Source organism: Sorghum bicolor, chromosome 6, assembly GCF_000003195.3.
Source record: "Sorghum bicolor cultivar BTx623 chromosome 6, Sorghum_bicolor_NCBIv3, whole genome shotgun sequence".
NCBI classification, from domain to species: Eukaryota; Viridiplantae; Streptophyta; class Magnoliopsida; order Poales; family Poaceae; genus Sorghum; species Sorghum bicolor.
In genome coordinates this window covers 16,393,134-16,406,001 of record NC_012875.2, presented here as the reverse complement: position 1 = coordinate 16,406,001, position 12,868 = coordinate 16,393,134, and the positions used below count along the sequence as shown (strand labels likewise).

Here is a 12,868-nt window from a genome sequence, read left to right as displayed (position 1 = left end):
TTTCTAGGAAAAAATGGCTCAAGCTGGTTGTTTGTGCAGACTAAACTGGTTCCGTGGTGTTCACTAGGAACGATCTTGAATCAGTTTTGGTAGTACGAGTCCAAATTCGTGTTATTCCTTTAGAAACTCATCCGATCTTGTGTGGAACATGTAAATTTACATTTGGAATAGGGCCTTGTTTACTTTCACCAAAAAATCCAAAATTTTTTAAAATTCCTCACTACATCGAATTTTTAGACATATACATGGAGTATTAAATATAGACAAAAATAAAAATTAATTGTACAGTTTGGTCGAAATTGACAAAACGAATCTTTTGAGCGCCTAATTAGTCCATAGTTGGACAATAATTACCACGAACAAACGAAAGTGATACTGTGTCGCGAAATTTTTTCAATAAGGAACTAAACACGGCCTAGATTTTCTACTGTGATAAGAATGCCACTGGTTAGCAGCTTCTTGCTGCGGGTAATAAATTTCTTTGCAATTGTCAAAAAAAAAAAGATCAAGCGGGTTTGTGCATACTAAACTGGCTTAGGCCGGTTCTGGCAAACTTCTCGCGGTGTTCAATAGGAACCTGCCTGAGCCAGTTTTGGCAGTCCCAGCAAAATTCGTGTTTTTCCTGTAACCAGACGAACAACTTACGGGAGGCTGATACCAAAGCAACACATGGAGACAACTATTGACTCAGGCTGGTTTTGTGTTTCTTGTAGCATGTACGGTTTTGGATGTCTTGCATAACGTGCTCTGGACGGAACTCTTCTAGTGATATGTCTCGCATATCATCACTAGAGAACACCAGGTGAAATGTTTGTGAACATGCTCTTAGGACGGTCGATGAAAAAGTCGGACAGACTGATCTTTGGCCTCTGTTTTTACCGGTGCAGTGATCTAATTAGCGTCAATATAATATGCTCTTTATTTCAATGTAGAATTTATATATAGGTGGGTCGGTCGACGACCAAATTAATTAGTCACTCACAGTTACACGCAGAAGCAGCGCCACGTTCAGAAAACTGAATGGCTGCATGTCATGTCGATTTTAAAGTCGGAGGGCAGCTGTCCTTGACGCACGCTAACACGTCCCTGTACTCTCTGTGCAAAGTGAAGCTATCGTACACCTCGCCATCGCTGGACCGTTTGTACTCGTACAGAAGGGACGAGTAATTGAACGCCGTGAGCTTGACGAAGCCGTAGTCCATCTCCCTGTATACGCTCCACGCCGGGACCTGGATTGTGAAGTTGCTCAGGTGGCTGCCGCCGCCCCCAACGACTACGTGGATGGTGCCGTTCATGGTGCCCGAGTAGTGGAACTTCTCTGAGCTCATGCATTGTTCCTGTACAGCAAAAGTTAGCGCGCGGACGCAAAAAAAAAAAAAAAAAAAAGTTCCTGTGTTAGCAGATGGAGGTACCTCATAGACAGGGCATGTCCTCTCGTAGTTGTGGACATGGCCGTAGAACGCCAAGTCCACCCTATACTTCTGCCAGAGCTTCTGGAGGCTTTGCCGGGACATTGGCTCAGCAAACGATCCGTCTCTGCCGTAGAAGTAACCGGAGGAGTAGCCGAGGACGCGATGAGCGATGAATATCAGCCACGGCTGTTTCTTTCGGTCGACCGTCGCGAGGCAGTTCTCGATGAGTTTGTACTGCTCCGTGCCTTCCCGCCAGTCGTGCTCGCTGTCCGCAACGCAGAACCGGAACATGCCATAATCTGTAGAGTACCTGTTGAACAAGACCAGAAGGTTGTGTCCGGTCAAGTGTCACTGTTGATGATCCAGCAATGTTATGACGATGGATTGAGTTGCACTGCATACCAGTAGTTTGCTCTGTTTTCTGTTGGCGTATAGTACATGGTCTCAGCTAACACACCACACTCCCCTCCAGAGTCTGTTCCATTGAAGTATGACCCACTGTTGGGCCAATCTCGTTCATGATTCCCACTGAATCAGGCAAAGCAAGCTGGTATCAATCACCGGAGATTTCTGAAAGACTTAAAAAAGGGACTGAGTGGATTCAATTACAGGGGGCAAAAAGAACACAAAAGATTATAAACCTCGCAATCATGTAAGGGACTCGTGAAGTGATCTCTTCCACTTGTTGTGTGAACTGATCCCATTGTGAAATGTACCCATTGGCGTAGCTAATGTCGCCAATGTGGAACACTATGTCTATGTTGTCAAGGTCCTTGATTAGTGTATCAGTAGTGTTAAGTGACCCAGGCTGGTAGTTGGCGTATTCATTGCTTCCATCCCTCTCAGCCTATCATATTGATATTGATATGTAATAAAAAAGCGATAAGCCAATAAGGACTATGCACTGAAAATGTGAAAAATTTGTTGGACACAATCACGTAATAGTCTTCCATAACAATCTTCATATGTTACCTTTCCCATATCTCCTAAAATAACAACACGCTGCAGCGACTTCTGTCCAGGATAAGGAGGTGCCTTGAAGGACGACAACTTGCCCCAAACAACATTTCCATCTGGCAGCATATGACCAATTTTGTAGTAGTACCTGGTCAGGGAACAAATAGAAGTACTCAGGACACTAGTGTTGGAATCTTAGAACTTACTGTAGGACAGAAGGCAAGAATTTACTCTTTATTTGGCCATAAGTCTGTTAGGAAAGCTGTGTGTATGAAACCAGGATCTCTCCAACCAACAGATCGAGCAGGTTCTCCTGCACAAGTACAGTGAGACAATTCAGGCAACAAACTGAAAATAACCAAGTAAAAGATTCTCTGAATCCTGCAGTTTCTTGCCTATCAGGTAAAGAGATTGGAGGCTTACTAAATACAGTAGAATGGACTCAACTAAATTGAGACAACAGGCTACCAAAATTAGCATTTCATGTCACCAGCAAATATCTAAGGAATAGAAAATTTTGTATTTTTCTTTCAGTAACCATTTTTGTTCTGTGCTACTGGATACAATGTTCATATAAGCCATACCGCAGATGCTATCACGATCAAAAGTGACGGTGCCAGCTGCAGTGCGTACCGCGGGGCTCCATTTTATTCCCCATTCGACAAAGGGATATGCCTCATTTATATCATAGCCACTTGTCCATGATACAGTCATCTAGCCAACACACAAGAGGATTTTAGAGTGTGCATGGTTGCAGTTGGACCTTCTAAGCCATACACGAGAGAATGACCAACCTCATTCCAGGATTTTCCTTGTGCTAGGCGTGGATAAACTGGAGACTTTGGGTTTGCAAAAGCAATGGCATTCGACACTGCAATAAGTTTCGGCTGTAAAAGAGAAATAGATGAAATCAGGGTCGTTGCTTTCCATCGAATGATAGAGAAGGGATAGCATGACACTGCAGTGCCTTATGCAGTAACTGACATTCGAGAGTCCACCGGTGAACAGTGCAAATGAAAAGTCTTGCCGCTGGTTGATCAGCTGGAACTTCAGTGCCCCTTTCCCAGACTTTCCAAAATCTGATGAGTAATTTGCAAACTGATACTGAAACCAGCATATGAAGATTTAAGTCCGATATTCATCAGAAGAATGTGAAGATTACACATTTATTTGTTTCATCTGACCTTTATTGGTGCTGAGCATATCACAGGACCTGGGCCAGATCCGTGAGAACCAGGGCATGTGGACGCGCTGCAAGAATGTGAAGATACCTATTACATCATGATTGCCATCATACAAAAGCTCGCACTATAAAAAATGAATACCCTGCGTATTTTCAACTTGAATTGAGATGATGTAAACAGGCATACTTGAAGTTTGAAGGAGAAAATACGCCGATCCAATCATCATCACTTGGATGGGGAGTAATAAAATCAACGTTCACCCAGGCAGTATCTTCGCCCTGTGAACAAAACGCTGTCATATTTCTTTTTCTTGCAGTAAAGGGCTGATAGGAGTAGTATTTCACAGATATACAAGGAATAACTCGAGGCTTTAGATTAGTCTTGTGTTCCAATTCATTTTAGAGTTTTCAAATGCACACTTTTATAATTTGTGTGAGAGTTGATGGCTTGGACATTTATTCAATGATCATGCCATGTATTTTAATTTCTCCTGCACTTGAACGTTGAGGCAAGACTTTTCTACTGTGTGTAGACGTGCACTATACTTGCTCATATGAGCATGACAGATTTGAAAATTTTAGTTAATGATCACGTTATATACTCTAATTTATTCTAACATGTGCATAATAGAGTTAAAAAGTTTAATTAATGATCACATTATATACTATTTTATTTTAGAATTGGACTCACTTACTTCGTGTCACACATTACTCTAGTTCATGACTAAATATGTTGTCTTTAATAATATTACGTATGGATATGTAGATCATATATGTGGTGGCGCGGTAGCAGCTCATCTAAATAGAAAAAAATCAAGGACCATATATTAATAGAAAAAACATTTATTTAACAGAAAGAAAGGATTTATAAGAGGAAAAAAGAAACAATGACTCATCATTTGTTTTGGCTGGCCAGTCATAGACTCATAGCTACAGGGAAAAGCTTAAATAAAAAAGGAAAAAAAGGGTCCATGGCCTATCTTCTAGCTCTAGGAGCATAGACGGAGCTAGTTAGATGGACAGGCGGTCAATAGATCACCCTAAAATTTAATTCAAGATTAAACCAAAGTAGATGAACTCACTATGGTTTGACTCAAATAGACCATCCTTGCTCTACATCCTGGCTACACCACTTAGAGGTGCAAAGGGGTAGCCTTTAGGTGCACCTCCAAACCTCTTTAGTTTAAATATTTGTATTACTTCTTAATTTTTTTGGAGTAGTATAAACATTTGAACTAAAAAGATTTACAGGTGCACCTAATCATCACTTATTTGCACCCCTAACACCACTGTCTAGTAGGTTCGGTTCTTGTCGCTTCTCTGTATCGGTTACCCTGTCACAAACCCATACTCCTCTTCTTTGCCATCCATGGACCAGATCCTGATGCGGTACCTGCTCCTCTCCTCTATCGTTGGGCGCAGTCTCTGCTCCTCCTCGCCTTACCTCTCATCCCTCCTCCTCTTCTCCTCCATGCGTTCAGCAGCAGATGGCTGGGTGAGGACTCACGGCGGCTGCTCGTGGGTCATGCGATGGTGGCTGGGTGGTTGACGCATTGTTTAGTTCGCAAAAATTTTCAAGATTTTCCGTCACATCAAATCTTTGATCGCATCTATGGAGCAATAAATATAGACGAAAATAAAAACTAATTGCACAGTTTACCTGTAATTTGTGATATGAATCTTTTGAGTCTAGTTACTCAGTGATTAGACAATATTTGTCAAATAAAAACCAAAATGCTTCAGTAGCCAAAAAAACAAAATTTTTTCTAACTAAACAAGACCTGAGATCTGACAGCAGCTGCCAGTGAGCCCTGCGACGGTGGCAACTCACAGGTTGAGGATTGTCTACTTCGACTCGTGGGCCATGCAACAACACTCTCGTTTTCTCCTTTTTAAATAATAAAATTACTGTAGGGGATAAAACCTCTCCAGATTCTTAAAAAAAACAACACAAGCACAGCGTTGACGACGGCAAGTGCAGTCATTGAGCACGCCTAAGGATGACATGACGGTACGACGTGAGGTCACACTGCGGGCATGTGGCCATGGTTGATCGAGCGCAACGTAGCGAGCATATTGATTTTTGTTTGTCTATTTTTTTCTCGATTGGATTGGATGGTTCGGTGATAAATACGATTGCTTGGTGGCATGTTTTTTTGTCCTGTGGTTTGATTTGAACCTGGATTGGATTGAATTTGGAGAAATGAGAAAATCCGTACAAACTCATAACGTGCTGAACACATTTTTTTTCTGGGAGCAGACTGTGGCTGCGGCCATGATGTCACCACGTCCACCTTGGAGGAGTCCATTGCACACCTTCTGTGGAAATAATGTGGCCCAGATAAGCCATGGCGCTTGATGCACAGTTGGTTGGCCTGGACCGTCGTGAGGACCGTCTTGATGTGCTGCAGGTACGCCGTTCAGGATGGGTTGTATATCAATACGTCATCGAAAAATACGAGCACAAACTTGCACAGGAACGGCTGCAACATGGTGTTCATGAGGCTCTGGAAGGTCGCCGATCCATTCGTGAGCCCGAACGGCATGACTAGAAACTCAAAATGGCTATGATGGGTTCGGAGCGCCGTCTTCTCGATGTCGTATATGTGCATCTGGACTTGATGATACCCCAAGCGAAGGTCAAGCTTAGTGAAGAAGCGAGCGCCCTTGAGTTCATCGAGCAGCTCCTCCACCATTGGAATAGGAAATTTGTCTCTAACCGTGTGCTCGTTGAGAGCCCACTAATCAACACAGAAACGCCAAGATGAATCCGCCTTCTTGACCAGCACCACTGGGGCTGAGAACGCCGATGTGCTGGGCCTGATGATGCCCTGGGCCAGCATGGTGGCACGCTGAGACTCCAGCTCATCATTTTGCAGCTGGGGGTAGCGGTATGGCCTAACCGCGACCGGCGCCGTCTGGGGATGTAGGTGGATCCGATGGTCGCAGGCACGGGCAGGTGGAAGGCCTTGGGGTGCGGCGAACAAGTCGTCAAAGTCTTGAAGCAGGCGATCCAGCAAGGCAGGGCCGTCATGGCGGACGGCGTTGAGACGCCGTGTGGGCTGCACGTCATGGCGTGTGGAGCCAATGCCACGCCACAATACCCTGTGACCAGCCCGCATGAAGGCCATGCATAAGTCGTCAAAGTCCCATAGGATGGGCCCGAGCGTGCGAAGGAAGGACATGCCCAGGACCATGTCAAAGCCGTCCAGCGGAATGGAGTAGCAGGCAATGGAAAACTGCTCGTCCGCGATGCGAATCCCCAAGTCGCGTGCCACGCCACGACATGGCACCCGGTCACCGTTTGCCACAATCACGCCGGTGCCGGGGCACGGGCTGAACTGCAAGGCCAAGATGCTGGGGCACTGTGTTGTGCACAAAATTATGCGTGGATCCTGAGTCGAGGAGTGCAACAATCTGCTCATTGCCAATATGAACATAGAGGTGCATCGTGTCTTTAGTGCGGATGCCGGTGATGGCATGAAGCGAGATCAACGGGGCATTGGGGTCATAAGGCGCTGGCTAGGTCACTGGTTCAGCCGTTGCGGCCTCAACCTCCTCCTCAGCAGGCTCGTCGACAATGTAGTCTGCAGCTTCCAAGTATAACAGCCGAGCGCACTTATGCCCGCGCATGTACGGCTCATCGCAATTATAGCAGAGCCCCTGCTTTCGGCGCTCAGTCATCTCTTCGGGCGGCAGTCTCTTGAATGGACGTGCTGCCGTTGGGGTAGAAGAAGGCGCAGGAGACACCTTGCCGACCGTCCCTGTCGAAGATGGAGGCGCTGGCAGCGCGCCTGCAGACCGGCGCCCAGCATGTGGTGGTGGTGCTAGCAGGGCGAGGAGTGACAGGGCGTTGCGCCGCTCGTACGCCCGAGTAAGGCGCATGGCGCGGTGAAGATCCTGCGGGTCGTGCAGCTCCACGTCCACCCGGATGGCCTCCGGAAGGCCCCCAGTAAATAGTTGCGCCTGCTAGTATGGCGTGAGGCGACTAGCGTGCATGAGGCGGGCTTGGAACGCCGCCAAGTATGCTTCCACCGTCGATTTAAAGGGCAGCCTGGCCAAGTCCGCCAAGTGGTTGGAGCTGAGGGGCAACCCGAAGCATTGGTGGCACAATGGCGGAACTCCTCCCATGATGCCATGCCAGCATCGCGTTTGTGGATGAGGTACCACTGTTGCGCTATGCCAGTGAGGTGGTATGATGCCAACCACACCCGGTCCCCATGACGTGTCTGCTATGCGCGGAAGAACTGCTCGCATTTGTTCAACCATCCAAGGGGGTCTTCGGTGCCGTCGTAGGTTGGGAATGTGAGCTTATGATAGCGTGGCACTGCTGGCCCTGCTGGTTCGGGTGGGATGTGAGGTTGTGGCGATGGTGCAAATAGGGACACGGCTGGCATCACGGACGACTGTGGAGAGATGGGGCCATGTAGGATGGATGACAGTGATGGCACTGGTGATGGGGAAGGTGGAAAGGGTATCTGGGTGATGGGGACCCCTATGGACGGTGGTGGAGAAGATACCGCTGCGGTGGTGACCGCTATGGTGGGAGACATAGGTGCGGCAGCGGGCAGTGGTGGTGTGGAGAACCCTCTCAGTGCTCCCCTGCCCAGGCGCTGTGAGCAGGGGGAGGCCGCCATAGCCCGGAAGCCCATAGGGCAGGAACGACTGCTGCTAGCCGGAGGGCTGCGCGCTCTCGATAGCAGACAGGCGCACGATGAAGTCGCCCATCTAGCGCTGCAGGCCATAGACGGTTGCCGTCAACACATTGAGGGCCTCAGTGGTGGTCATGGGTAGGGGTGGAGACGGTGCCGTCAGTGGCGTCGTGGTCATGAGGGCCCACGTGATGGAGAACACGGGCGAGGGGGTAGCGGTGGTGGCGGCAATGGCAGAATTGTATGCGGTGGTGGTGGCAATGGCGGAGGTGGTGATGGCAGAGGTGTTGATGGTGGAGGTGGGATCGATGGGAGGTGATGCTCGAGGAGCCGACATGGTTGATACCAGGTTGTTGCGGCTAATAGACCTGAGGGAGTAGGAGTGGTGGATGGGTGGTCGTGGCTTGAAGGATCCACGGCGGCGAGTTGGAGGCGCCGTGCTCGTCGCCCTAGAGATTAGATCGTGAGGGAGCACTAGAGATTAGATCGTGAGGGGGAACACAGGGAGTACGGAACAGGAGACCCAGGGGCCCGAGGGGCAGATAAACTCCAATCCTAGGCTGAGTTTTTATTCAACTGACTTGTCCAATATTTATACCCAAATCCCAATAGACTATATCCTGAAACTAAGGAATAATAACAATAGTTCAATAAAGTCCCTAACAAACTAAACCTGCCACTACTCAGGCGCCTGAGGCGCTAGCTGCAGGTGGCCGCGCTCCGGCTCACGCCAACTCGCCCACCATCAGGCACTACGACGGCGATACACCTTGCCCACCATAACACTTTTAGTCTTGGATTAGCCGTTCTGGTTGGAAAACCGAGATTAGAGGGGGTTTCTCAACCGAAACTATAACATAGTCCTGTAATAGTGTAAAAGCCTCCAAATATCACATTTAACTTAAGATATTCTAAATATATCTCCAAAATTTGCATCAAGTCACCAACCTCTATTGTTTTAAGTTATAAGCTAAATAACCTTTTAAATTTATGTCTAAATTACCCATATTTGTTATTATTAAAAGTAAGTAAAGTACCCTCAAATATATTTCTAAACTACGTACGTGGTATGGTTAACATTTGCATCGCAACGGCCATCAGACGTCTTGATGCATTCATGGTTTTACGTTAATCTACATATCATCATTCATCAGCTATATGCATAAAACCTAGATGAGAGGGGAACAGACGACGGCAGGGGGGTACATTCATAAAACTATGAATGTCATTTATCATGGCTGTGCGGCGTGCATCTGACCGTAAACATGTATATTCGATAGTTTAAATATGCACCCGTTTACATTTTGCAACTTGTTAGACCAAAGTGATACAACCGCACAAGTTGTATTATGCATGTAATTTACTTTTTATTTATTTAATAGCAAACATATTTATGTGTTTTACTAAACTTAATACGTTTTGGAATTGGACTCTATCACTGGTGCATGTGAGTTATTCTAACTTAGACCTTATTTGGTAGGGCTCTAGTTTTTTGCACTAAAAACAATAACAATGTCTCCTCCTTAGGAACCAAAACCGGAGCCATAGAGAGGCTTACCAAACGGGGCCTTACTCTCTCGGTCCTTTTTTTAGTTATCCTTCTCACTTCTTGTTAAGAAGCCAAACATACTTAAGTTTGATGAAATATATATTTATAGTATATATTTAGTTTCATTTGGTAATAATTACCAAATGGCTCCTTAGGAACCGAAGCCGGAGCGAGAGAGTCCTACCAAACGGGGCCTTACTCTCTCGGTCCTTTTTAGTTATCCTTCTCACTTCTTAAGAAGCTAAATATGTTTAAGTTTGACTAAATATATATATATGGTATATAATTAGTATCATTAGATAAATCGTTAAATCTATTTTTTGCAAAAACTTAATTTTTTGTGAGATTTAGGATGCAAATGTTATTAATATTTTTTTATAAATCTAGTCAGGCTGAAGAATTTAACAGCTCGAATATTAGAGACACTTAAGAAAGAGTCAGAGAGTGTATATAAGCACGGGTCACTGATCCTGGTCACGTAGAAAATAGGGTGGGAGCGAGGATAATATGAGAAGTAAAAAAAAAAATAGGGGAAACCGATTGGAAGAAAGGCGTGCTTAGCAGGTAGAGATTTATTTAAGCGGGTATTTGGTTTGGAGTATTATTAATGTTTAATGGGTATTATAGTATTTTTATTTTATTTATCAATTAGTGTCCAATCATGGACTGGTTAGATTCTAAAGATTCGTCTCTCAAATTATTTTCGAGCTGTGATTTTTGTTTCGTAAATAGTTTATATTTAATACTTTATATGTGTCTAAACATTTGATGTGACAGATGATAAAGTTTAACACATGCAACCAAACACAAGCTAAGTTGTTCTTTTAAGAACAATCGAGAGGCAAAAGTACAGATCTCACTTCTATTTTGGCCTTGTTTAGTTTGGAAAAATTTTTGGATTTCGCTACTGTAGCACTTTCGTTTGTTTATGGCAAATATTATCCTATCATAGATTAGCTAGTATCAAAAGATTCGTCTCGCGATTTACAGGTAAACTACGTAATTAGTTTTTATTTTCGTCTATATTTAATGTTTCATGCATGTGCCGCAAGATTCGATGTGACGAGGAATCTCGAAAAATTTTGGGAACTAAACAAGGCCTTTATTTAGGAGCTCTTCTCCTTCCAGGAATTGTACATATATGAATGCATGGCGTCTAAGTTTGATGGCTGGAGTGCGCGAATATTGGGAGTGGCGGAAATACTGTTCTTAATTGGAGGCCCCAGCAAAACCCAATAATTTAGCAGTCAATATTTGACTTGGAATAATTTACTGAGATGACGCGGAGAAAATGTGCATGCCTCGCAGCAGCTCACTTGGCCAGGGCCTTGTTTAGTTTCGAAAAACTTTTTGGTTTTTGGACCGTAGTATTTTCGTTTGTATTTGACAAACATTGCCCAATCGTAGAGTAACTAGGTTTAAAATATTCATCTCGCGATTTATATGTAAACTTTATTTTCGTCTATATCTAGTGCTCAATGCATGTGCTGTAAGATTCGATGTGACGAAAATCTTGAAAAGTTTTTAGTTTTTGGGTGAACTAAGGCCTTGTTTAGTTCCCAAAAATTTTTGGATTTCGCTACTGTAGCACTTTCGTTTTTATTTGACAAATATTGTTCAATCATGAACTAACTAGGGTCAAAAGATTCGTCTCGCGATTTACAGACAAACTGTGTAATTAATTTTTATTTTTGTTTATATTTAATGTTTTATGCATGTGCCGCAAGATTTGATGTAACGAAGAATCTTAACAACTTTTTGAATTTAGGGGTGACTAAACAAGGCCTAAACAAGGCCCAGCTACTGCTCTCCCCTCCCTTATGGTCTAGTACGGCGTAGTCTGCTGCAAGTGGACGCAAAAGAAGGGTCCCATCGCATTGCGTTCACGAAATCCTACTGCGATAGAGTTCTTTCAGGGGTCAGTGGTGAATAATGGAATTAGGTTCCTTTTCATTGGATTGATTGATGGGATCAAAAAGAGGAACTATAAGGCCTTGTTTAGATACACCCAAAAATCCAAAACTTTACAAGATTTCTCATCACATCGAATCTTACGGCACATGCATGGAGTATTAAATATAGGTAAAAATAAAAACTAATTATACAGTTTGTCTATAAATCGCGAGACGAATCTTTTAAGTCTAATTACTCCATGATTAGGCAATGTTTGTCAAATAAAAACGAAAGTGCTACAGTATCAAAATCCAAAAAGTTTTTGCATCTAAACAAGCCCTAAGTTGCCAAATGCTTTCCTTAGGATTCTCTAATATGATGGTTATTTTGATCTTTGTTTAACTCTGGCAAGTCTCTAGAGAGAATGCATTTTTTCAGCAGCGCAAGAATCCAAGGATGAGCAGGCGACGGCCGGCACATGGAACAATAATGCATAATTCCAAGCACGCAGGTCGCAGAGATATAACCAAGAAGAAAAAAAAATCTAAAGCATCTGAATAAAGGGCAGAGGAATATGTACATACCTTGGTTCCCAGCAGCTCCGGCGAGGCCCGCACCGCGGCGGACGCGTCCAGCGCGACGCGTGCGCGGTGGATGGCGATGCGCGACAGCGGCTGCACGCCGCCATGCCCCGCGGCCGCGGCGGCGAGCAGGAGCAGCCACGCCAACCGCGCTGCGCCTTCCGGTCTCATGACGATGCTATCTTCCTTTTGAGATGCTCTTTAGATTAGATCGAGACTGGAGTTTGGAAATTATATGGAGAGCACCGAGCAGCTTGCACGCTAAGGTGGGAACTCAAACAAGACGTGGGGAGTTGACTGAGGCGGAACGCGGCGCCATACAGCGGTGTCCAGTTTCGGGTTTTTTCTAAATAAATTTTGCAAATTCTTTTAAATTTTTTGTCACATTAAATTTTACAGCACATATATAGAACATTAAATATAAATAAAACAAATAACTAATTATATAGTTACCTGCAATTTGCGAGATGAATCTTTTGAGCCTAATTAATTTATGACTGCACAATATTTATCAACATACAAACAAAAGTGTTACCATGTGTATTTTGCAAAATTTTTTAGAAGTAAACAAGGCCTTGCAAAAGGGCTCAAAGAGATTCCCACCCCGCGCGGATGTAACATGCTTGTGTTTACATTTTGAT

The 12,868-nt window shown here is 44.5% G+C and overlaps 1 protein-coding gene across 1 annotated transcript; it reads right to left on the bottom strand.

The window, feature by feature from the left end:
• Window positions 896-12,505, bottom strand: LOC8069448 (nucleotide pyrophosphatase/phosphodiesterase). The gene is made up of 12 exons (XM_002446186.2): window positions 12,231-12,505; window positions 3,740-3,831; window positions 3,554-3,620; window positions 3,354-3,473; window positions 3,164-3,256; window positions 2,954-3,083; window positions 2,601-2,682; window positions 2,385-2,517; window positions 2,054-2,259; window positions 1,815-1,940; window positions 1,413-1,722; window positions 896-1,337 (listed from the first exon to the last, which is right to left on the bottom strand). The coding sequence occupies exons 1-12, from the start codon at window positions 12,396-12,398 to the stop codon at window positions 1,032-1,034; spliced, it is 1,833 nt and encodes a 610-aa protein (XP_002446231.1). The 5' UTR covers window positions 12,399-12,505; the 3' UTR covers window positions 896-1,031.